This window comes from Solanum pennellii, chromosome 3, assembly GCF_001406875.1.
Source record: "Solanum pennellii chromosome 3, SPENNV200".
Lineage (NCBI taxonomy): Eukaryota > Viridiplantae > Streptophyta > Magnoliopsida > Solanales > Solanaceae > Solanum > Solanum pennellii.
In genome coordinates this window covers 1,100,617-1,124,608 of record NC_028639.1, presented here as the reverse complement: position 1 = coordinate 1,124,608, position 23,992 = coordinate 1,100,617, and the positions used below count along the sequence as shown (strand labels likewise).

Here is a 23,992-nt window from a genome sequence, read left to right as displayed (position 1 = left end):
ACATAGAAAATATTATGATACACAACAAATTCATGTATCAATGCATCATCTAAAACACTATACACACTGATTCAAAATGTATCAGCAAGCACACTTGATGGCGCATTTATTGAAATTAATCACTGATACATGATAAAAAATTTAAAAAACCCTTGATACATAGGAAATCATATGATACACATCTAGTTCATGTGTCAAAGCATATGTATTATATGATACACATCTAGTTACATTGAAAATCAACGAAGGCATTATACATTAGTTTAAGAAACAAAATCAACTAGATACATTAAATATGAAATCATATGTATTATAAAGGATGAACTACAAAAATAGAAAAAAAAATCAACAATTGATCTGTTGAAAGCAAAAAGAAACAAATGACCAAGAAATCCCCCTACACTTTTATCTTTGCTCTATACCAACTTCTGTATCTTTGTCTCACTGTCAACAATGGAAAATGATTTCATCAGCAAAAGAGGATCCCTGGAAACGATGATGTTGCAAGGAGCAATGAGGATACATCATCTCTTTCACTTTTTCCTTATATATTTTGTAATTGTGGAAAGGGAGGAGATCTGGTAGTTCTTCGAAAAAATTGTGAAGCGAAAACTTACTTGGTTCTTGAAAAATCTTATGGAGAGAGAATAAATCTGAAAATTAAAAAAATGAAGGAAGTAAAAATTGAGGGAGTGAAAATAGGAAGAGGTTAAAGGGAGTGAAATAGGGAGGGATTAAGGGAGTGAAATTAGGAATAGAAACGTGTGCTTGAATGTGAAACTTAATGTATCTAGAACAATGGAATTTAGAAGGAAAAGAAGGGATTTTGGAGATATTTTAAAATAGTAGGGAATAATGAAAATTATAAAAAATAAAGGTGTATATTTAAGTAATTTTTCCAACTTATAGTCACAAGAGAATAGTATATGACAAAATCACATTATTTATCTTTTAAATGAAAATGGGTTGATCATTATTTATTCTCTTTATCCATATAATTGATTTCAAATCTAAAATTATGTATAGACATAACTTATAAAAGATTATAATATAAAAATATAAATTTTATCAAACGAAATAGTTATTAATTACTAATGACAAAAAATTAAAAACAACACAAAATAGAAATAGATGAGCAAATAATCCCATATAAGAAAGCCAAGTATTTGCACATTAATTTTTCCTACTCGAAACATACTAAATAAAAGAAATAAGAAACAAAAAAAAAATCCCCTATAGGAATCTCATATCAATTTACAAAGCTGAGATCCTTGTAGAAGATTAAAAGTAACTGAAATACAATTTCAAAATAAAACATAAACAATAGTTAAATAAAATCTTATTTTTTTTATCGATTTCAAAATAAAAAGACTAAAGATCTCGAACGATCAAAATCTACGTCTATTGGCCCCAAGTTGCCCAATTTGCTGAACTTCCAACTCTTGGCATGCTATTCACTTTTGAGTAAACATCAACCTTGAAATAAGCTCCACACATTGAACCTTCACTATCAACTCTTGGCATTGCTTTCATCTTGTAACTTGGATGTTCAAAACTCTTCAATCCTGTTTCACTATGGTACATGCACCCTATAAAAACACATCAATCGTACTCGAGATTAGAGGCGAATCTACGTGTAATTTATGAGTTCACGAGGACTCAACAACTTTGTGTATATCATGTATATATGTTAAGGTAACGTATTTCTCCTCCTACATAAACTCGATATCGTTGTTGAGACATACAAATTTCAAATCTTGAATTTGCCCTAGCACCTAACAATTACATGGACATGCTCCTTTACTTTCCTAATCGACTTAAATATCACGCTTTGTTCATATCTGAATTCAAACATATAGCAAGTGGTTAATTCACACATCACGTGTTTGTATCCACACATGACCAAAGCATTTGTGTGATTTTAATTGTTATATTTATCGTTCATATGATGCACTAGACTTTTACTAATGTATGGAATTCGAAAATAAAATAGGGCAAGAATTTTCAAGTTTTGATATACATACCACTTGGGAATGGAGCAAATGATTTGATACAACTTGCTTTAATGTGATCCACATTATCAGATATCATCACAGATCCATCAAATGCTATACCCCAAAAGAGCTTTACTTTTTCATCACCACCCTATACACAACATTCAATAATTAGTAACAAATACAAAAAATACTATTCGAACTCTTCAGAAATGTCGTCACACTCATTAAAAACAACCTACTTTTGAAATATACTGTTCGAACTCCTCAAAAACATCGTCACACTCATTAAAAATGACCTACTTTTGAAGAATCTAACACGCACCCATGATATTTTAGAATAGTTGACGATGTATATAACTTAAACGGTATCGTTATATATACTTACAAGGGCAACAAATACTGTATCAGCCTTGTGATCATAGATGACAAAACCAAAGCTACCTTCAAGTTCCTTGAGGACTTGATGGGCCGGGTATGGGCCTCTATCACGTAGGGTCCGATAGGCCTCACTTACAAGCATGGCCTCATTTGCACACTTTGAAAGCCCATAATGCTTGTTTAAAGCACACAAGTTGCTTAAATTGCCCAAGAAAATACAATATATGTCATTCACACCACAAAACAACCTACAAAAAAAAATCAATAATTTTGTATCATTTAAAAAAAAAACAATATACATCATTGGTATAAAAAAAAAATCGTATATACAAGTCAAATGATACATTAATTAAATTGAATAGTCCAAAACATGACACTATTGTAGCCCAATGATTTCAGATGCTTTGAATCAACGGGATTGTATTTTCAAATCTAACTAGTAATATCATATTTTCCTATTTTACTCTCGGTAAAATTTCTGACTCCATTATTAATATTTACCCTCGTAAAATTCTGAACTCCGTCATTATTACTATTTATATGCCATTTTTACCCTCGTAAAACTCATGACTCCATTATTAATATTTATATCCCATTTTTACCCTCGTAAAATTTTTACCCTCGTAAAATTTTGAACTCCATCATTATTAACATTTATATCCATTTTTACCCTCGTAAAATTCTGGATTTCATCATTAATAACATTTATATTTCATTTTTACCCTAGTGAAATTCCCGACTCCATATCATTATTAACTTTTATATCCCATTTTTGCCCTCATAAAATTCTGAAGTTCATTATTAACATTTATATTCCATTTTTACCCTTGTAAAATTCCTGACACCATCATTATTAACATTCATATCCCACCCCATTGCTATCCCTATTATCGCAATTTAGATTTTGAATTGTCCTACCTCGCCCTATTAAAATTTTACAAGTAGAGTCCGAAGAAAATACGAGTTTTCATTTTATTCACTAACATCTCCATTCAAATTCAAAATTTAAGAAAGAACAAAAAAAAAAGGATAGATTAATAATACCTTGACAAAGTATTGTATGAAGTTGAAGGATTAGAATATGCCAAAAAAGCCTTATTCATAAATCCAATAGAAAATCCATTATTTTGATTTGCAGATAAAAAATTCTTCATAGTTTCTTCAGGATTTGCAGCTTTAATTGATGCTTGTAATGAAGCTGGACTTTGTAACTCCTTTGGTGGATCAACAACACCATTTTTGAATATTGCCAACATTTTTTTTTCTTAATAAAAAATACACAAATTTGAGTGAATTAGTAGAGAGAATTGATTATGAAATGTTTGGTGATTTGTTAAGAGTATTTATAGAGAAAAAAAATTAGATAAGATTTAGATAAGAGGAGACAAAATGTCAGAGTTATCCAATAAGAATCTTGAAATTGAGGGTAAGTTTTTATAATTTTATTAAAAAATGTTGCATGTAGACCATTTGATATTTATTTATTTTTAAAAAAATTTTTTTTTAGGAAAGGTGATTTAAAAAAAGAAGATTTTATTACCAAACGATGCTTGAATTTAGGATAACTATAATTTCTGAATGGTTATTGTTCGGGAGCATGTTGCGGATCTATCGAAAATAATTTAACGAATTTATTATAGTTAGAGAAGAATAAGGAAATTTGTTTAATAATTTATTGAGTATGTGGCAAATACATGGAATTGATCATCATTAATTAGCTAGACTTTATTTTTATCCATATAGACACAAATATTTGAATTGAGTTTGACATGCCAACATGTGGTGGGTGGAATTATTAAGATATCTTTATATTAATTATATACAATTAAAATTTTTAGATTGAATTTTTTAAAAAATAAATAGGAAAAAGATATGTTAAAAGTGTAGTTTCTAAGAATAGAATAAATAGTGTGTATAAATTAACAGAATTTTAATATAAATATCAAGTAAGAAGTTATATGATAGATTTAAATTTAATGAACGCGGATATTAAATATTGAGTAAAAAAATTAAAATAGTTTAAAAATGAATTTTATAATGTGTAATTTTAAATAAAATTCGATACTAATTAACACCTCATCAAAGGTAAATTTTACGATACATAAGTTTAATTGTAATCAAATCTCGAAACGGAGAAATTGAGAGGAAAAAAAGAAAATGACTTGAGTTTGACACGAATCCTAGTCAGCAAATAATACTTATTTATTGGATAAGATTTTGCTACATATTTGCACTTTACGTTAGTTGGGGGGCCCTTTTAATTGTTGTTTTAGATTTTAAAAAATTATCTCAAAATAGTTATCGCTTTAAAATTCAGAAAAATAAATTGATAATTATTTTTAGTTATACTCTATTCTATGTGTTTTTTAAAGTTAATTTAATTATTTTTTAAATAAATTAATTTGATATTTTAAATAAAAGTTTAGATATTCAAAATTATGGGCAAGTCAAAAGTATTATAAATTATAAGTAATTTTTTATATATCAGTATGATAAAAAATTACATTATAAAATATTAGTCTAGCTACTTATCATTTGATTCTAAAAAGGAAACAATGACAATTAAAAGTAGACCGAGATAGTAATCATAGTATATTAAAATTACTCACCCAAATAAAGATCCACCCAATTTTAAAAAAATCCTTATAATTATTTTAATTTAATGTTTGTTCAGAATTTTGATTTTTTATTATAAAAACAATAATGACGTGACACAATTATAATTGACCACGTGTAAAAAATAGTTTTGCAAAACCACCTTTAAAATAATAGCACGAATGAGCTTTTTCTTAAACGGTAATAACATAGATGAGCCAAAATTTTAACGAATGACATAAATAAATCTTTTCTAAAAGTTCGATGACATATTTTAGTCTTTTTCCTTTTTTGAAAGAGATAAGGTACTAAATTGCAAATATTTTCGAAACACCTTTTAACAGACGAACAAATTATCAATTCTGAAAGACACGTTTATTTTAATAAAAAACATATAATATTAAGAAAAATCGTGAGTTTTCAGGTTTAATTTTTAAAAAAATAAAAATTAGGTGATTTTTTTTATTTACCAAGCCCTGATCGGCAAATTACCAGCAGGTAGTTGCATAAATGGATTCCATAAAAAGATAATATATAATCTTCATGAGGAACATTAATATATTCGGTAAAATTTTAAAATATAAAAAATATAATATACATAAATTTTATTTCTTTTTCGCGAAAAGAGAAATATTATTTTAAAAAATATATCAAAACAATTTGAAAAGAACAATACAAAGGTAAAGAAGCAATAACAAATAATAGGGAAAACATTATTCACTACTCTCTATGTTTTGATTTTTTTCTTGTCGAATTTTCACTTAACGTGAAATTTTTTTAAAAAAGTATTTTTTTAATATTATAATTTTAAATTAAATAATTAAAGAATGTATCAAAATATCTTTTTATTTATAATCGTAAACATGACACATGAAAAAATTAAAATTATAGAATATAAAAGTACTCATCCATTCAGTTTTAACTGTCTACTTAGAAGTTAGAACTTTATATATCCCTTAGAAAATAGTGATAAATATGAGTATTTTACACGGTTCTCATAATTACTTCATGTATAATCTTAGCTCTGAAAAAATAATTTGAGAAATAAGTAATTAATATTGACGATAAAACATGAAAAAATATTATTTTCTTAATATGTAAAATACTATAAATAAAAAGAAATATATGTTTATTGTATAATAGACAAATAAAAATAAACGCCGATAGAAAATATATAAAGAACGTGCTAAAAGAGAAGATAATATCATATATTATTATAAGCATGAAGCTCTAAAGTGTAAAGTTGAATTACTACTTTGCCCCTATACTAAATTAAAAAGTAATATAATACTTTACCCAAATATAAATTAAATATCTAATTAAATAGTAATATTGAATTACATAATAGAGGTGCAAAATGAGAAGTTCAGCAGTCTATTCAATTACTATGTGTGAAACAACCAAATAGGATGAACACTAATAAAGTTTCAATTAATATAGAAGTTGAAACGTATTTTGCTAATTATGAGAAGTTGAAAGGGATCAAATTAAGTAATTGAGGAATATCAAAGAGTTTTTATCAACAAATCTTCAAGACTACACTATATAAACATACTCAATATTAGTCATTCAACACAAGCTTCCATTGTTAAGTGGGTACAAAAATGTCTTCTAATTTTCAGGTACAATCTTATTAAGTCTAGATTTTTCCGTTTGATTTGCTAACTTCATTTGAATGATAACTTTCTAATTTTTTTAATAGGTAAAATAAATAGCTTGAAAGGTATAATCACACATATCAAAAATTGAATGTTGTTGTACACATATGGTTTGATGCTGAATGATGATCAACTCTCTTTGAAACTCTCTACGCATAGCTTCCCACAGAAAAGAAACCATGTTTAAACTTTTAAACTATTAATAATAAATTGAAATTGCAGCTGTTTGCTAGCAAAATATATCACATTTTCTTCAACAAATGTAGCAACTCCAAGTCTTCTCTAACAGTGATCTGGGTATATCTGAAAGTTTTTAAGGAAGTAGTTACATTTGTAACGACACACATTAAGGATACAAGATGACTTTAAGTAACGTCGCATTTTCCCTTTTTAATTCTTTAACTTGATGTGTCTTTCTTGAAAATTTTACTTGTTGATGACTGTCTGTATATTTAATTGCTTATAAATGGGTAAGCTTTGGAGACTTATCTAATGTGCAGTAGATCGAAAATATCGAGAGAACACTCGAAAAAAACATCATAATTCTCCTAATAGTTTATTATATACTTTTTCATTTATTTTTTTTATTGATTTTTATTTGGGATACACGTGCAACGCACGTGCCCGGAGACTAGTTTTAATAAAAATAAATAAACAAGTCACAACAACAAAATAATAATTGAATAATTAAAACACAAATAAATCATAGTCTTAATTATTTTAAAAAGAGAAATTAATTGGGGAAAATGAAAAGACCACCCTTTGGTTTTCCAAGAAACAAACTTGTTAATTCTTCACTTCTTTTTTATTGTACAAAAAAATTCTGCAATATATAGTTCTTAATCTGTGTGTTGCTACATATTTTTTGCCTTTTAAAATATGTTTTGGTTATGCAGCTACTAATACTTGCATTACGATAGATCATATACATTACGCATTGAGGTGTGATCTTTGTTAAATATTTTGTGCACTCAACTTTCTTAATTATGCATTTGAATGATTTTTTTTTTTTTTGTATAATTTCTAAAGATGAGTTTTCAAACATGAAAATGAGTTCTTCAATTTCAACTACTATTTCTTTTCATGTTATCATTCAATATATGTCTAAAAGTCTTACTATATATAAGTTTGTATTGTTGTATTAGTGAATTTCTTAATACAAATATCGATCTGATCAAAAGTTACTCGTTCACGTGAACTGTACATAGTTATATTGTAGCTCCGCCCCTTGTGTATAGAATTTTTTATTGTAACATTTATTTTTTAAAATAATATTTATAGGTATGAGACAAGGTTCTTCTATGGAGAAAAAGAAGATTACAGGGCCTAAAGATATTGATTTCATTGATTTGGTTCTCAAATGGTCTATCAAAGATATTTTTGATGAAACTTTGTATCAAACTCAGGTAATTTCATTGAGTTTAAGTTTTATACACGGTTAGTTTATACTATTATTTGTTACTCTTTATAGGTTGTTCAAAAGAAATATCCTTTTTTAAAAAAGAAACTGACATATATAAATAGTCGCCCACATAAATAATAACGCGTAAATGTATATTTTTTGTATAGTAATATATGATATATATGTAATATATAGTGTAAATTTGATTAGCAAATGAAATTATTTTTGATTGACTAACCAACTGTGTAACTTGCTCTGAGAAGCTAGGATTTAGAATCATGAAAATAAGTCAGTTATGTATACACTTGACATAATAGTATATATATATATAAGAAGTATACAAAAGAGTGTGTTTGTATTATTTGCATTTTGTTTACTATATGATTTTAATGTAATTTCATAATGTATAAGTGGAGAAGATTTCTGAATCATTTGAATCAGTAGATCATTATTTGAGTTCTTTCGTCTTCCCTTTACTCGAAGAAACGAGAGCATGTATTGCTGTTTCCTTGAAAGACATAGTTAAAGCACCATTTGCTGAATTAATATCCTTTGAAGAAGTACTAGAGCCAAATGGATCATTGGTTTTTTATGTTGAGGTTAATTATTGGAGGAACCGATGTTGTGATGTTCGTGTTCCTTATAGGACATCACCGGGAGATATTGTTGTTATCTCGAATGTTAAACTTGAAGATGCTAATGAGCTGCAGCGATCGAGATTTACATTTGCATATGTTACTGATGTCTATGAGAATGATGCATTCGTTAATTTTAAAGTAAGAGTTCCTGCAGGTAGTGGAAATGTTAAGGGTATGCGAGGATCATGTCATGTAGTGTTTTTAGTAAATGTAATGTCGTATAAGAGAGTATGGAACACGTTGTGTGTGAGAGAGAATTTGAATATGATTGAGAAAGTCCTTTCCCCCGTGCATGAGGTAAGTAATCTTGTTGATTTACTCGCGATTTGACATGAATTTGGTGTTAAATGATGTTGATATTTGTTCCCTTGCACAAACAGATCGAACAGAAATGTGACGTTTGTTCAGAATTTGATGCACCAGTTGGAGAGGTTACGTCTAGCCTATTGTCCAAGTTGAACGATTCCCAGGCTAATGCAATATTTACCTCTCTAGCTGCCGTGAGATGCCACCACAAGGCTTCTGTTGAACTTATTTGTGGTCCACCTGGTACTGGAAAGACAAGGACACTAAGTGTAATGCTTTTTGAGCTGCTGCATATGAAGTGTAGAACTGTTACTTGCGCCCCAACGGATGTAACAACAGCCCGAGTTGCTTCCCATTTGGTTAAACTGGTCCTAGAGTCGTCTAACAATGAATATGATGGCTTTTACCCTTTGGGTGATATTCTCTTGTTTGGGAATAAGAACTGTGATGATAGTGAAGATATAGAAGAGATTTCCCTCGAATATCGTGTTGACAGGCTGGAGGAGTGCCTTGCACCAACGAGTGGTTGGAATGCCTGTTTGAGTTCTATGATTAGTTTTCTGGAGGAACTCGGTGAGCAAGAGAAAATCAGCTCATCGGTAGATTTAGTCCGATCTCAGTTTACTTCGACAGCTTCATCTCTCCGAAGGTGCATGGTTATGATCTGTACACATGTACCTATAGAGTTCCTTCAAAAAGAAAATGTTGATAGAATGGTGGTCGCTTTCTCCCTGCTTGATTCTCTCGAGAGGATGCTCTATTTTTCTCAGAAACCATTTGGAGTGTCTTTAATTATCAATTCCCTGAAAGATATTCAGCAATCTCTCTGGACACTGCGTTTTCCTAGCGTGACGAGTAAGGATCTGATAATGGAGTTCTGTATCCAAATGGCCTCCTCGATTTTCTGCACTGCTTCTACTACACATAAGCTACATTCTGTGGAATTGAAGCCGTTTGACTTATTGGTTGTTGATGACGCCAACCAGTTGAAGGAGTGCGAAGCAGTCGTACCCCTTCAAATTCGAGGTTTAAGGCATGTTGTTCTAGCTGGAGACGAGTTCCAGCTGACAGCGATAGTTAAGAGTAGAGTACGTATCCCTTTTCATGTGCAATTTTGAAGAAACTTCAGCTGACATAAAGTCAACCTATCTATAACGGCGTTGTTTGTTTTGATATGTTTTGGTTGCTATTGCTAAATGATGTCATAGAGAACATATTACATAACATAACGTGAAAATTGGTTCCAAGAAAACTTACCTGTTATAGTGAAATTTTGTTATAGGGATGTTTGATTGTATTTTTACCATATTTATTTATAGATTTCTCGTGAAGCTGGCTTTGGAAGGAGCTTGTTCAAACGACTCGGTTCTTTAGGTCATGTTAAGCACGTGCTTAACGTTCAGTACAGGATGCATCCTTCGATAAGCCAGTTCCCAAATTCAATTTTCCATCGTAGGCAAATCATTGATGCTCCGGATGTAAAGAGTAATGCATATGAAAAAGTATATCTTACAGGACAGTCTTTTGGTCCATACGCCTTTATAAATGTACCACCGGGAGAAGAAGAGCTCGATAATCTTGGACATAGACGAAATTTGGTTGAAGTTGCATTGGTCATGCAAATAGTGCAGAGCTTGTTCAAAGGTATAATCATATCAACGAAAACCTATACATTTTGTACATTTTTTATAACATATCTTTCCCGGACACTGATTAATTAGTTTTTGATCCTACACTTGTTAATGTGCTGTCTTCTACTAATATTGTTAAAATTATGACGATGGACGAACTGTCTTGTATTTAAGGAAGCATTGTCTAACATCGATTTATCCATTATCGAGGCTGTTTGTAGCTTCCATCAGTACATTCATTTTTGACACTCGTATACGATTCTAATTTTTGCAGCTTGGAGTACGGCCTCCAAGAAGAAACTCCGTATTGGTGTTATATCACCGTATGCTGCTCAAGTTTTGTCCATACAAGATAAACTTGGTGAGAAGTATAATAACCATGCACATTTTGAAGTTAATGTGAAGACAGTTGATGGATTTCAGGGAGGGGAAGCAGATATTGTAATAATATCTACCGTGAAATCGAATCGTGCTGGTTCCATTGGCTTCATGTCTAGTCTTCACTGGACTAATGTTGCTTTGACAAGGGCTCGGTACGAATCTATTTGATACACTGCTTCTTCACATTTCGGATCAATTCTGCTCTGTCTAAGATTTTTCGTTCTTTTTCTAGACACTGTCTCTGGATTTTGGGCAATGAACAAACGTTACTGAATAGTAACTCCATCTGGGAAGAACTAATTCTCAATGCCAAGGATCGTAAATGCTTCTTTCATGCAGATGAAGATACGGATATGAGAAAAACAATTTTAGATGTCAAGAAGGAACTTGATCAATTGGACGATTTTCTAAATGAGGATAGTTCTCTATTCAAAGAACAAAAATGGAAGGTACACATATTTCTTAGATTCTCTTGCTTTTGTTCCATACATAAATGGACGAAATCACATTACTGTCTTTTACACTAAACTTTTTCTGAGTACCACGTTGTGTTACTTTGTCTGATTGGATATTCGATAGACGTGGAATGGAGGAGTTGAATTATAATAGGATCATTTATAACGAATTCATGACGCTGTGAACGATCATGCACTCTAATCTTTTCTCTTTGAAGTGTGTTTTTCCTGTTATCTTAGTAGTTTTCTTGTATTTTGAACACTATACATTGTTGACATTTGTATCTGAAATTAAGCTAAGTGAGGTGTGACTATAGTAGTAATTTATATCTGAATTCTGAAATCCGTAGAGGATTGCTTATATTATTGGTGTAACAATAGCTTCGTAGATGGCCTTGTTTATTTTTTTTATTTTTTCCGAAGATATGTGCTAATGATGTAAAATTTCAACTGCTTATATCTTCTATTTGGTTCTTCAGGTAGTATTCAGTGAGAATTTTGGAAAATCATTTCGAAAGTTGGCATCCCCGTACTTGAGAAAGTATGTGTTAACTCTTCTGGTTAAGCTTGCAAGTGGATGGCGCCCGAAGAGGAAGAACGTGGACTTAGTTTGCAAAAATTCATCTCATGTTGTTAAGAAATTCAAGGTGGTTGAAGGGCGATATCTCGTTTGTACTGTTGATATTCAGGAAGAGTTTTTTTATACACAAGTTCTCAAGGTTTGGGATATTTTGCCTTTGGAGGAGTTTCCTGGGTTTATGAAACGACTCGATGCAGTATGTTTAACGTACACTAAGGACTTCATCAACCTCTGTAATCAGAAGTATTTCGTGGGGTAATGTTGTTTCTTTTATCATTCCATTGTTCTCAATATTATGATAAACTTAAGTTGTCTCCTTTTAAGAATTTCTTTGGTTTTAACTTTTCGTCTTCTGTTTAGTGATTTGGAAGTTCCAAAGTGTTGGGAGGTTCATCGTGAGATTGTTCAGTATAAGAATGATGCTGAGAGAAAATTGAACCGGGAATCGGGATATGTTGAGAATTCAAGAGTGAGTGAAAGCTTCTTGTTAATGAAGTTTTACTCTTTATCATCTGGTGTCGTCACACATTTGCTCTCTGATCGCCATGGTGAAGAAATAAATGTTCCTTTTGAAGTTACTGATGAAGAGAGGAAGATAATCCTTTTCAGTAAAAGCAGTTTCATACTTGGCCGCTCAGGCACGGGTAAAACTACCGTGTTAACAATGAAGTTGTTCCAAAAAGAGCAGCAGCACCATAGTTCTGTTCACGGGTTAAACGTAAGAGAAGAATCAAGATTTGGACTATACGAGGAACATGAAAATGACCAATCTATCAGAGAGACTAACAGGACTACCTTGCACCAGCTATTTGTCACCGTTAGTCCTAAACTGTGTTACGCGGTCAACAAACAAGTTTCTCAGCTGAAAAGGTGATTCATCTAATCTGCTACAGTAGAGTTGCCTGATGGAACTACTTTCTTTTAAGAATCTTTTCGTTAACGTATACATAATGTAGGTGATGTTAGTGACATAGATGTTTGATTTTGTTCCTTAAAGGCGTAGAAACAGTTGATCCTAATTTGTGTTCCTCTTACAATTACCACTCTTAAATCTGCAGGTTTTCTCTTGGTGAAAGTTTCTGGGCTGAAAGCAGCTTTGAAGCTGATGAGTTTGATGGAACGACGCCGTTTAGGGACATACCGAATTCTTTTATAGGCATTCCATACAAAAAATACCCTCTTGTGATTACATTCCATAAATTCTTGATGATGCTTGATGGAACGGTAGGTTCTTCATACTTCAATAAATTTAACTTGAAGTGGAAGCTTTCCGAGGACAGAAGCTTGAGGTCAGTTGCCATAGAAACATTCATAAGAGAGAACGAGATCAGTTATGATCGTTTTTGTAGCTTGTATTGGCCTCACTTCAGACGTCAATTGACGAAGAATCTTGATCCTTCAAGGGTCTTTACAGAAATAATGTCTCATATAAAAGGTGGGCTACATGCTGGGGATTTTCAGAACGGGAAGCTTAGCAGAGATGCTTATGTTTCTATGTCTAAAAGTCGTGTCTCCAATTTAAGCGCGGAAAAGAGAGAGGGAATATATGATATTTTCCAAGCTTACGAAAAGATGAAGATGAATCGTGGTGAATTTGATATATCTGATTTAGTTAATGACATTCATCTTCGACTAAAACATGATCATTTGGATTGTGACAAAATGGACTTTGTATATATTGATGAAGTTCAGGACTTGACGATGAGGCAACTTTCTCTTTTCAAATATATTTGCAGAAATGTGGATGAAGGGTTTGTTTTCTCGGGGGATACAGCCCAGACTATTGCAAAGGGTGTTGATTTTCGATTTGAGGACATAAGAAGTTTATTCTACACTGAGTTTCTCATGTACTCAAAGAGTGATGTCAGAAGAAAAGATAAAGGACATCTATCACCTATCTTTCAGTTGCTTCAGAACTTCCGTACACATACCGGTGTACTCAAAATTGCTCAGAGTGTGATCAATCTACTCGGTCATTTTTTTCCTGAATCTGTTGATGTCTTAAAATCTGAGACAAGTCTTATAGGTGGTGCATCTCCAGTCTTGCTTAAGTCCGGAAATGATGAAAATGCTATCATAACTCTTTTCGGGAACAAGGGGAATAACAGTGGAAAAATAGTAGGCTTTGGTGCAGAACAAGTAATACTAGTACGTGATGAATCCGCGAAGCAAGAAATCTATGGTTTAGTTGGACAGAAAGCTCTTATTCTGACCATAGTTGAATGCAAAGGGCTCGAATTTGAGGCAAGTCTTCTGATTGCTTATTGTGCTTAAGATTTCAGTCATCTAATTTATTTTTCCTACTTCCTCTAATTTGATTTAGAAGTTACTGAATTCTCCTGATAATACTTCATTGATCATTTGTAGGATGTACTCCTGTACAATTTTTTTAGCTCATCGCCACTCGGAAATCAATGGAGAGTTGTATATGCATATATGAAGGAACATAATTTAGCAGATTTGTCCTTCCCAAGTTTCTGTGATGCAAAACATAATATCTTGTGTTCTGAACTGAAGCAACTTTACGTGGCTATTACTCGAACACGGCAAAGATTATGGATCTGTGAAAGTCTAGATGATCTTTCCAGGCCTATGTTTGACTACTGGAAAATGTTGTCTCTTGTGGAAGTAAAGAATGTACATTCAGTCACAGATACTATGCAAACTTTCAGCACTCCGGAGGAGTGGAAATCGAGAGGAATAAAGGTCAACTCAATTATCCTCCTTCCGTTGCTCTACTCTCTCGTACATTTTTCATTTTCTCCATCTTACGCCAGTAAGCGTGCTTTCAACTTCTTTCTGTTCTCCTGAAGTGTTTAATGTTCAAATGCAGCTGTATTGGGAGAAAAATTATGAGATGGCGCTTATGTGTTTCAAGCAAGCGGGTGAAATAGATTGGGAGAAAAGAGCCAAGGCTGCTTATAACATGGAAACTGCTGAACGAATTCGTTATTCTGATCCTGAAAAGGCTCATATTATTCTTCTGGAGGCTGCAGAAATATTTCTTTCTATCGGCAAATTTAAGTCTGCAGCAGAGTGTTTTTATGACTTAAAAGATTATAAACAAGCAGGTATGAAATTGGTGATCTTACGAAATTGCTCTTTTTTCTTTTTCTTTTCCTTCTCTGCTGCTTTAATTTGTTATGATTTTAAGTCATTTCGCATTTCTGTTTCTGGAGTTTTAAGTATCCACTTTTGTGCTTTAAGCTTGAATGTATAGAAGCATATTGATTGAAGAGGCAGAGCCATCATTTCAACTTTATTAGTTTTGCACTTTTGAACGATGTGTTCAAGTGTTATTAACGTTCTAAACTTAAGTATGTGATATGTACATATATAGTGCATTTCCTTTGCGACATCTTCACTTAAGCATGAGAAAATTTCATATCTGATCATGTTTTTCGGTTTATATGTTTAACTTGTAATACTTACATGCAGGAAGTATTTATTTGGACAAGTGTGGTGAACTGATAAAGGCTGCTGAATGTTTTACGTTGGCTGGTCGCTATGAGAAGGCTGCAGAAATTTATGCAAAAAGAAATCATTTCACAGAGTGTCTGTCAGTTTGTATCAAAGGAAAATGCAATGACTTAGGTCTGAAATATATCGATTTCTGGAAGCAAAATGCTTGTCAGCGCGATAATGTTGGGAAAAGTGCTGATGAAATTGATGAACTCAGGATGGAGTTCTTGGAGAGTTGTGCATCTGACTCTTTTGTGCACAAGGACAGAAAATCTATGATGAAATTTGTAAGATTTTTCCCATCAATGGACTTGAAGCGCAAGCTCTTAATGTCTCGAAAGTGCCTCGATGAGTTGCTTCTTTTAGAAGAACAATCAGGAAACATTGCTGAAGCTATTGAAATCACACATTTGATTGGAAATGTACTTTGTGAAGCTGATCTTCTTGGGAAGATAGGGGATTTCGATAAGGCGTGCTCACTCTTACTATTGTATGTTCTCTCTTACTCATTATGGATGGCTAGAAGTAAAGGTTGGCCTTTGAAATCGTTCGTGCAAATGGAGAAAATTTTAGAGAAGGCGATGATATTCGCGAGGCAGGGGTCAAATTTTGAAACCGTCTGCGTAGAGATTAAGGTTTTATCGAACGATTCGGTTGATTGGTCAGTCTTGAAGCATAATTTCATTGCCTCTAAGAAATGTAAAAGTTTCCTAGGTGAAATTTTGTGTTGTAGAAAGATATTGGATTTTCATTTTCAATATGACGTAACGAAGTATGTTTGGGATGATAAGTTATCGGGTAATCTAAATGGTTCAGAAGAACTTATTCCGTGCAGCCCGGTTAGTATTGGGACACTGTTTCACTTTTGGAATTCGTGGAAGAATAATGTTATTGATGTTCTTGATTCTCTTGAGTGCCTCGGAGATGTTGATTTTGGTGAATTCAAAGGAGTTGGTGAATTCTGTCTAAAATACTTTGGCGTAAGACAGAAGTTGAATGGTCTCAACGTTACATATGTTCTGCTGCATCCAGCAGCCAAATGGGTGAAATATATTCAGAGCTCTGTTGTAAGACGGAACAAACAAATGGTATTTGTTGATGCTCGACATTTTATCACTGCTGTTCGTACTCATTGGCATACTGCATTACTCGTAGTTGGTCTGAAGGTTGTCGAAACTCTTGCATCCCTCTATGAGTTGGCTGCAAAGTCGTTGCCTTTATTTTGGCAAAACGTGTGCCTGCTAAATGTTTACGAGATTGCTAAGTTTTTAACTGAGTCCAAGTACCATGTCTTGAACAGTTTTGAGTTGAGCATAGAGAAGATTTTGACGTTAGTGTCGACAAAATACTTTGAGAAGATATTCCCCCTCGATCCCCGACAGTCAATGGTGGGACGTATGATTTCTCTAAGGAGAACGAAACTTTCTTGTGACTTACTTCAAGAATGTATTTTTCAGGATATTGGCACTAGTGGTACTCTTAGCTATGGACAGATTGGAAGAATGGTGATCGTATGCCTTGCTACGGGAAAACTTCCCGAGGAGCTGTACGAGGAAATTGTTGGAAGAATCCCATCAGATGTTCCTTGGAGATCATTCATCGAAATTTTCTATTGTACGAAGCAGAGAGAATGTTGGGAAAATTTTGATCAGTCAGGCGATTCTGTTGGAGAACAATCGTTGAAATTTCAAGAAGTTCTATTGAGCAACATTAATCTTGAATGTTATGAGTTATTGCAGAAATTTTGTGAAGCTTTGCAGGATACATTTAGCGCGAATTGGAAAAGAAGAGACGAGAATTGGACAAAAATTGGCGACTGTTTCTCCCCTGTCTGTTTCTTGTATCTTCTTGAGCATTTCCTGATTTTGGTATCTCAGTATCGTGGAATGTTCTTCGTGTTTAAATCTTCATTAGTGGAATGGCTGATGTCTGAGCAGTTTGAATCCCGACCAACGTCTAAGAATGCTGTTAAGACACCGGTTTTAGAAGAATTATATGATTCCATTCTTGTGATGGTACAAGAACTCATTTTTGACAAAGCTTGTACAGTAGAGTGGATTGCTCGATCGAAAATCAATGTTGAAATGTACTATAAGCAAATGGTCTTGAGATTGGTGTTTATCCTGTGCTTACTGTGTCTCAACTGTGAGAAATACTATGACGTTCTTTTCAGAGTGCTCCGTATCAGCGATGTTAGGAAACAATTTCCAGAGGAAATTTATGACATTCTTCAACGAGGAACGGATAATAATTGTGTTCATATCAATGATTTTGTTGAAGCTTTTCAAAAAGGCGGAGATCCGCTTTTGGTTGTCAACCTTGGTGATATTGTTCCAGGAGTTGAGTATTCCAACGTTGCCTCTGTGCAGCTGCGAGCAGATTGCAGCAGAGAAGATACCTTGAGTTTGTTGATTCCAGCTGAAACGGTCTACTCTGTAGATCAAACCAGCACTATTCCAGCAAAGATTCCGATCATTACTCCTGAGTCAGATCAATACGTGCAACTGAATTGGGCCGTGTTTCAGGAAATATCAAACGTCTTGAAGTCTAGTGGCAGCGCTGACAGTGGAACTTCTGCAAGTGTCTCAACTGTTAATTTGAAGGTTTAAACTAAATCCTAATTCTCTCAGTGTTATAACTTGGAATTCAGTAAAGTTATGTGTTGTGCTCGGGTCGAATTGTTTATATCAAGTTACTAAACTTTGTGTTTTTTTTTGTTTCAAGGAGGAAATGAATGCTAATGTAAGCTTCTTAACCGCTGCAATCAATCTGTGCTCGGAGAAGAAACTTTATGTTGCTGAGGACATGATGCAGGAAACGCGTAATATGCTTCAGGAGTTGATACAACTCTTTTCATTGATGAATACGAGGTTCGTTGTTTCTTAGTTTCTTTACTCTTCAAATTTATGTCTGCTGGATTATATCATATTACCTTTGGTTAAGCATATCGTTATAGATCAATAAACGTTGTTCCCCTCACCCATCGCCAAAACTAATTTGAACGATGAGGGGCAGACGACATGGTTTCTGTCATGTTCTACATGTAAAAGTGCACTGCGGATGTTGAGATGCATACCATGTCTTCTAAGATGTAATGTTGATCATATACTTCAAACAAAAAATTAGACTGTCGTTCAACGTTTGCAATAACTGTAAAATTTTAGAACGTGATCTAATGTTTTGTCATTAAGATACTCAATTGTGATCAAAACGGTAAAAAAAGAGCATCATTTACTAAACAGATGTCCGTTTTGGTTAATCTTTGTGTTGTTTTCTCCTAGCAATATACATAAACTTTTTGTCTTTTCATTTTGTAATTTTGTTGTATTATTATGTTTATGCAGTACTCTGGAAAAGGAAAGGATTGAACAGTTGCTAAAGAGCTTGCTATCAAAAAAAACCAAGTTAGAAGTTTTCTTGAACCATTTCATTGTACCCAAGGATAGAATCATCGCGTTAGAGAACCAATGCGCGGAGAAACTTAGTGTATCGTGTGATCAAGTTGCTACGATGAATCTTCTTCCGTCTGGTAGTAGTTTCGAGACTCGAGGTGGTGGGTTACCAGGCTGAAAGGAAGCAGGGGAGAAGGAAGAAGAAATGTAAGAAACAAAAAGGAAGTAGAAAGAAGTAAACAAAATATGTCAAACCATATGATAAAGAGTGAGTATTATTGTACATTTTTGTGTTGTGAATACGAATTGTGGAAGCAATCATTAATGCTTACATTAGGTTTTGCTAACGAGGTATGCTTTGATTGAATATTTATTGTGCTTTTTTACATAACTACAAAAGGAAAATACGAACTTTGACTGATCGATGTTCCATTTTAAAACATCGGTTAATATTAAAGACAATCTCCACATAGATTGGGTGATCCAAATGTATTCTACTGAGAGAAAATTGTGTAATTTCAATAGTACTCTTGTTCGTAATCAACGTTATCCAGAAGCTTGTATAGGGGAGGGATTCAATGTTTAAAAGTTCTTGAACAAATAGACACACATGTCATACTACGTGTCATTTTTTGTCTTACGTGGTGTCCTACGTGTATTGTGCCATGTAGGACTCATGTGTTTATTTTTAAAGTTGGATAGTTAAAGTCTCTGTTTGTATAGTATGAAAATTGAAGGTCAAAGTTAAAATTTGAAATCAGAGTTTAGGGTTCAATATACATATTATGCCTACACTATAATTTGTTGCTTCTGTACCTATTTTTCACATTATTACTTTTATGCAGTGGATTTTCCTCAAGAACCACTTTCAATGCTTTATGTCTCCTTTGATATACATACCATGAACCCATTGAATCCCTATTAACAATTAATTGCAAAAGCAACTTGCCAAAATTTTTTATTTTAATCTACAATCTTTTATTTTAATTTCTATTAGTATTAAACTTGTTCAAAATTTTGAAAACATGTGATTTGGTATATATAAAATACCTTTTATGGATATTGTGAATAGGATATCTTGAATAATATATATGATTCGGCTACAAAATTAGTCGTTTTCTTTCATGATTTTATTTAGATAATCATTTTTATAAATTGCTGTTGATATTTAAATATATATAATTCTCAAGAAACATGAACTCTTGCAATAGGTCAAGAAAAACTGTAGATTCATATAAATTGATTGCATTAGAAAATAAAACTATTGCAATATCAATAAAGATCGTTGCCATAATATTTTTAAAAACTTGTTGTGATAAGAAAAAGTTATTGCAATGGTTACTAACCATTACAACAATCCCTAATGCAAAACAACTGATGTATTATTATAGTTTCTGTAGATGGAAGGATAATCGTTGCAATAGAGATACTTATAGTAAATTTTTTAAAAACCGTTACATTAATCTTTACAATAGATCTATAATAACGCGAGCAGATGAGACAGTTGGCAAATCGTTACAATAGCTCTATGGCAACAGTTAGGGCCTATTGCAACATATATGAAACAGTTGCTATCTATCAAAATTCTAGTAGTGAAAACTTCTCGCATTAGCGGGGCCCGAATAAGGATCTCCTTTGAAGGGTGTCATGTAGATAAACTATCTTAATGCGAGTATTAGTGACTATTTCTACCGTTCAAACTCTAGAAGCAAACTAGTGAGAAGTGTTTCAATTAACAATTATTATATAATTTTTATGTCTTGAAGCCAACACATCTGGTTCTATGGTGTAGTGGTTAGCACTCTGGACTTTGAATCCAGCGACCTGGGTTCGACTCCCGGTAGGACCTTTTTTGCCCTTCATTTTTATAATATTTTATTTTTCTGATTTCATGGCTCGAATTTAAATATTTGTCCCATCGACAATTAATAGACGTGATTTATAAAAGAGAGGTAAATCATATTAGGTAAGCTAGGTACGATTATCATGATCAAGCAAGCATATTGATGATCAAGCAAGCATATGAAAGTTTTGAACCTAAAACTCTGCTCAACTAATTCATCCACTCTTATATAAATAAAAATATAATTTCACGTAATTCATGACGACGGATTAAAATTAGTCTCGTAATACCGATCATATGAATACGTTTTAGGAGAAATTGATGCCCATAATAAATACATTATACAATATAATTCTTATATCGATATTTAATAGATCATTTAATTTAATTTAAATTTCAGTTTCTCTTAATTGTATTTTCATTATGACGTTATGAAAAAATGCAAGTGTTTAAACATTTAAAACCTAAATTAATTAAGACTTTAGTTGTACACTTTGCATTTCTTTAAATTCTTGTACAAAATTTAGTAACGCTTTTAACATATTAAATCGTGCTTAATAATTAATTTCTATTAGATGAGATATAAAGAACATATTTCATACAGGGAGAGATATAAAATTATATATGCTTTTGCGTCATAGCAATTTCACTTGAATTACGAAAAATCTATACATATTAGTACAATATATCAAAGTCCCAATCTAGAACCATTAGTGTTAGTTTTATTAGGCTTGATTTGAAGAACGAGAGGCAAAATCGTGTTCAACCTCATACATGAAAAAAAAAATTATTCAGTGCATTAAAATTTTAATGTAAATATCGAATATCAGCTAAAGCCCGAAAGGGAGAGGGGATATTTTTGTCATTTCTCATTCTTTCCAAAAATCAAACTTACTTAACCACTTGTATCCTCCGTGGCCCCACATTCAGTGTAAAAAAAAGCTCATTCCTTTTACTAATTACCGGTTATTCAGGTAATCTCCCGCCTATAAATATCTCAATCTTCCCCCATTTTTTCCTCAGTCGTCATCCCCTGAGACGGCCACCGGATCTTCTCACACGGCGTTTTCCGGCAACTCAAAATTCTCCATTTTTGCCTCGCCGTCTACGCCTCCGCCTATTTCCCTTTTTCTTTCGCCTTCATATTATTAATATTATCTATCTCGGTGATTATTATTTGCATGGCATGGCAGTTCGTTTTTTGAACCGGGATGTATCAGATTTATGCCTTGGTAAGCCGGCGTTAAGGTCAATTCCGGAGAATGCTACCGTAGCAGAGGCTTTATTGTTGTTGAAGAGATCCGGCGAGACTCATTTAAGCTTATGGAATTGCGATCATTCTTCTTCGGTTCTAGAAAAAGCTAAAGCTGATTATGATGGATGCCATTGCGTTGGGAAGATATCTATGGTGGATTTGATTTGCTTTCTCTCTAAACAAGAGCATTTGATTGATTTTTCGAAAGCATTTGAAGTTCCGATTTCGAAGATTTTGCCTAAAGGAGATTCAATTGTGAGGCATTTGGATCCCAATTCAAGGTTTGTATTGCTCTTCCCTTGCATTTTGTTATCTAAATAATTACTTTGCAGCAGAAATTTTCGCCTAATTTTCCTTTTCCTGAATCGTTTTTCTTAGTTTTCAATGGATCTATTGCTGTTATTGGTTAGTCTTCTGAAATTGCATTATTTCTGTTTGTTGATCAGCTTGCTCGAAGCTATAGATTACATGATTGAAGGTACTCAAAACGCGGTCATACCAATTTACAACAATGGAAGCACAGATTCAAGGAGAAAATCATCCTCTCTGAGATCTACAAATCATAATGGAGTTGAATATTGTTGGTTAACACAAGAAGATGTTGCACGTTTTCTTCTTAATTCAATTGGAGTTTTCTCTCCTATGCCCACGTTTTCGATTGAATCCCTCAACATCATTGATCACAACATTATGACAATAGGTTACCACGATCCTGCAATATCTGCTTTGGATTCGATTAGTCTAGCAAATATTGAACAAACCGCGTTGGCGGTTGTGGATAATGACAACAAACTAATTGGGGAAATCTCTGCTTCAACTCTTGCATACTGTGATGAAGATGTTGCAGCAGCAATCACGACTCTTTCAGCCGGTGATCTCATGGCATACATCGACTACGGTGGTCCTCCAGAGGACTTAGTTGGATTGGTGAAAATGAGATTGCAAGAGAAAAAACTTGACCGGATGACCAAACTTATAATGGAGGAAGAATTTTCAGCATCGTCTTCATCATCTTCAGCTTGCAGTTGTTCTTCTGACGATGAATCTGGATCGAGTAGAAATGGATCAGGACGATTCTCCTCGTCAAGAAGGTCAGAAGCGATCACCTGTTATCCCGGGAGTTCATTGGTAGCTGTGTTAATTCAAGCACTTGCACATCGTGCTACTTCTGTTTGGGTCATTGATGAAGATCAAAATTTGGTTGGAGCTGTATCATTTAAAGGGATTTTGAAAGTTTTTAGGAGTATTGCTATTGCAAGGCTTAAACCTGAGACAGAAAATTTATCAACCCAATAATAACATCACTCTGTATCCATCCCATATATTAGTAGATTATATGTTATGAGTTTTACATGATTGAACAAAAGACCTTTTTGATGGTGATTTATAAAAACCTTGTGTTTTGATTTTTTGAAACTCATTCTTTGTGTTTATACTCTATGGTTTTAGTTTATCTTTTTTTCCTTATGTCGAGGAGTATCAGAAACAATTTTTCTATCTATGAGATAGTGATAAGATCTGCGTGCACTCTAACTTTCTCAAATTACAAATGCAATAAAACACTCATTCAACATTTTCAAGTAGGGCTATTCAAAATCGAATTGAAATCGATAAGCCGCAAATAGTTATTGGTTTATAATATTGGATTATTGATTTAGTGGTTTTGATAACGGGTTTGATTTTTTTTGTTATCGAGTTATCGATTCTTCACGATTTGAAGTTTTTTCTTGACGGGTTAATCTATAATCCCATAGTAAATTAAATAATTATATATATACACCATTTTGCATATAACGTCCTCGACTTAGAGTTTGATTTCCTACTTTTATTTTTGGTTGTCTCAAACACTTGGTTATTTGACAATGTATTTGCTTTTGAGCAAGATGTAACTTGTGCACTCAAGTGCATGGTAAGTGATTTTCAATGTTTTATCTTTTGTGTCAAATCTTAACGGATAAACCGATAACCAATAACGATAAAAAACCGATAAAGCAATAACTAATAAGCCAACATCTTAAT

The 23,992-nt window shown here is 32.9% G+C and overlaps 3 protein-coding genes and 1 non-coding gene across 4 annotated transcripts; 3 read left to right on the top strand and 1 right to left on the bottom strand.

Moving 5' to 3' along the window:
* Nucleotides 1–1,122: 1,122 nt before the first annotated feature.
* LOC107012218 (stem-specific protein TSJT1-like) lies at nucleotides 1,123–3,694 on the bottom strand. Its single transcript, XM_015211995.2, has 4 exons — nucleotides 3,420–3,694; nucleotides 2,383–2,623; nucleotides 2,025–2,145; nucleotides 1,123–1,589 (listed from the first exon to the last, which is right to left on the bottom strand). The coding sequence occupies exons 1-4, from the start codon at nucleotides 3,629–3,631 to the stop codon at nucleotides 1,402–1,404; spliced, it is 762 nt and encodes a 253-aa protein (XP_015067481.1). The 5' UTR covers nucleotides 3,632–3,694; the 3' UTR covers nucleotides 1,123–1,401.
* Nucleotides 3,695–7,861: 4,167 nt separating this feature from the next.
* LOC107013009 lies at nucleotides 7,862–19,225 on the top strand. Its single transcript, XM_027915456.1, has 14 exons — nucleotides 7,862–8,047; nucleotides 8,442–8,965; nucleotides 9,043–10,062; nucleotides 10,294–10,618; nucleotides 10,880–11,138; nucleotides 11,219–11,435; nucleotides 11,921–12,276; nucleotides 12,382–12,891; nucleotides 13,080–14,265; nucleotides 14,389–14,727; nucleotides 14,855–15,092; nucleotides 15,460–18,086; nucleotides 18,208–18,353; nucleotides 18,828–19,225. The coding sequence occupies exons 1-14, from the start codon at nucleotides 7,912–7,914 to the stop codon at nucleotides 19,051–19,053; spliced, it is 8,109 nt and encodes a 2,702-aa protein (XP_027771257.1). The 5' UTR covers nucleotides 7,862–7,911; the 3' UTR covers nucleotides 19,054–19,225.
* Nucleotides 19,226–20,652: 1,427 nt separating this feature from the next.
* TRNAQ-UUG lies at nucleotides 20,653–20,724 on the top strand. Its single transcript has one exon. It is a non-coding gene; the product is annotated as a tRNA-Gln (tRNA).
* Nucleotides 20,725–21,732: 1,008 nt separating this feature from the next.
* On the top strand, nucleotides 21,733–23,393 carry LOC107013059 (CBS domain-containing protein CBSX5-like). Its single transcript, XM_015213046.2, has 2 exons — nucleotides 21,733–22,254; nucleotides 22,420–23,393. Exons 1-2 carry the CDS (start codon nucleotides 21,905–21,907, stop codon nucleotides 23,267–23,269), a joined length of 1,200 nt encoding a protein of 399 aa, XP_015068532.1. The 5' UTR covers nucleotides 21,733–21,904; the 3' UTR covers nucleotides 23,270–23,393.
* The last annotated feature ends 599 nt before the right edge of the window (nucleotides 23,394–23,992 follow it).

Excerpts from the sequence above, each read along its gene's own strand:
- LOC107012218 (XM_015211995.2), bottom strand. The coding sequence starts at position 3,631 with ATGTTGGCAATATTCAAAAATGGTGTTGTTGATCCACCAAAGGAGTTA. Across the intron at positions 2,624-3,419 it reads TCATACAATACTTTGTCAAG|GTTGTTTTGTGGTGTGAATG; the intron begins GTATTATTAATC and ends TTTTTTTTGTAG. Across the intron at positions 2,146-2,382 it reads ATACAGTATTTGTTGCCCTT|GGTGGTGATGAAAAAGTAAA; the intron begins GTAAGTATATAT and ends TGTTGTGTATAG.
- LOC107013059 (XM_015213046.2), top strand. The coding sequence starts at position 21,905 with ATGGCAGTTCGTTTTTTGAACCGGGATGTATCAGATTTATGCCTTGGT. Across the intron at positions 22,255-22,419 it reads CATTTGGATCCCAATTCAAG|CTTGCTCGAAGCTATAGATT; the intron begins GTTTGTATTGCT and ends TTTGTTGATCAG.
- LOC107013009 (XM_027915456.1), top strand. The coding sequence starts at position 7,912 with ATGAGACAAGGTTCTTCTATGGAGAAAAAGAAGATTACAGGGCCTAAA. Across the intron at positions 12,277-12,381 it reads AATCAGAAGTATTTCGTGGG|TGATTTGGAAGTTCCAAAGT; the intron begins GTAATGTTGTTT and ends TCTTCTGTTTAG. Across the intron at positions 12,892-13,079 it reads CAAGTTTCTCAGCTGAAAAG|GTTTTCTCTTGGTGAAAGTT; the intron begins GTGATTCATCTA and ends TTAAATCTGCAG.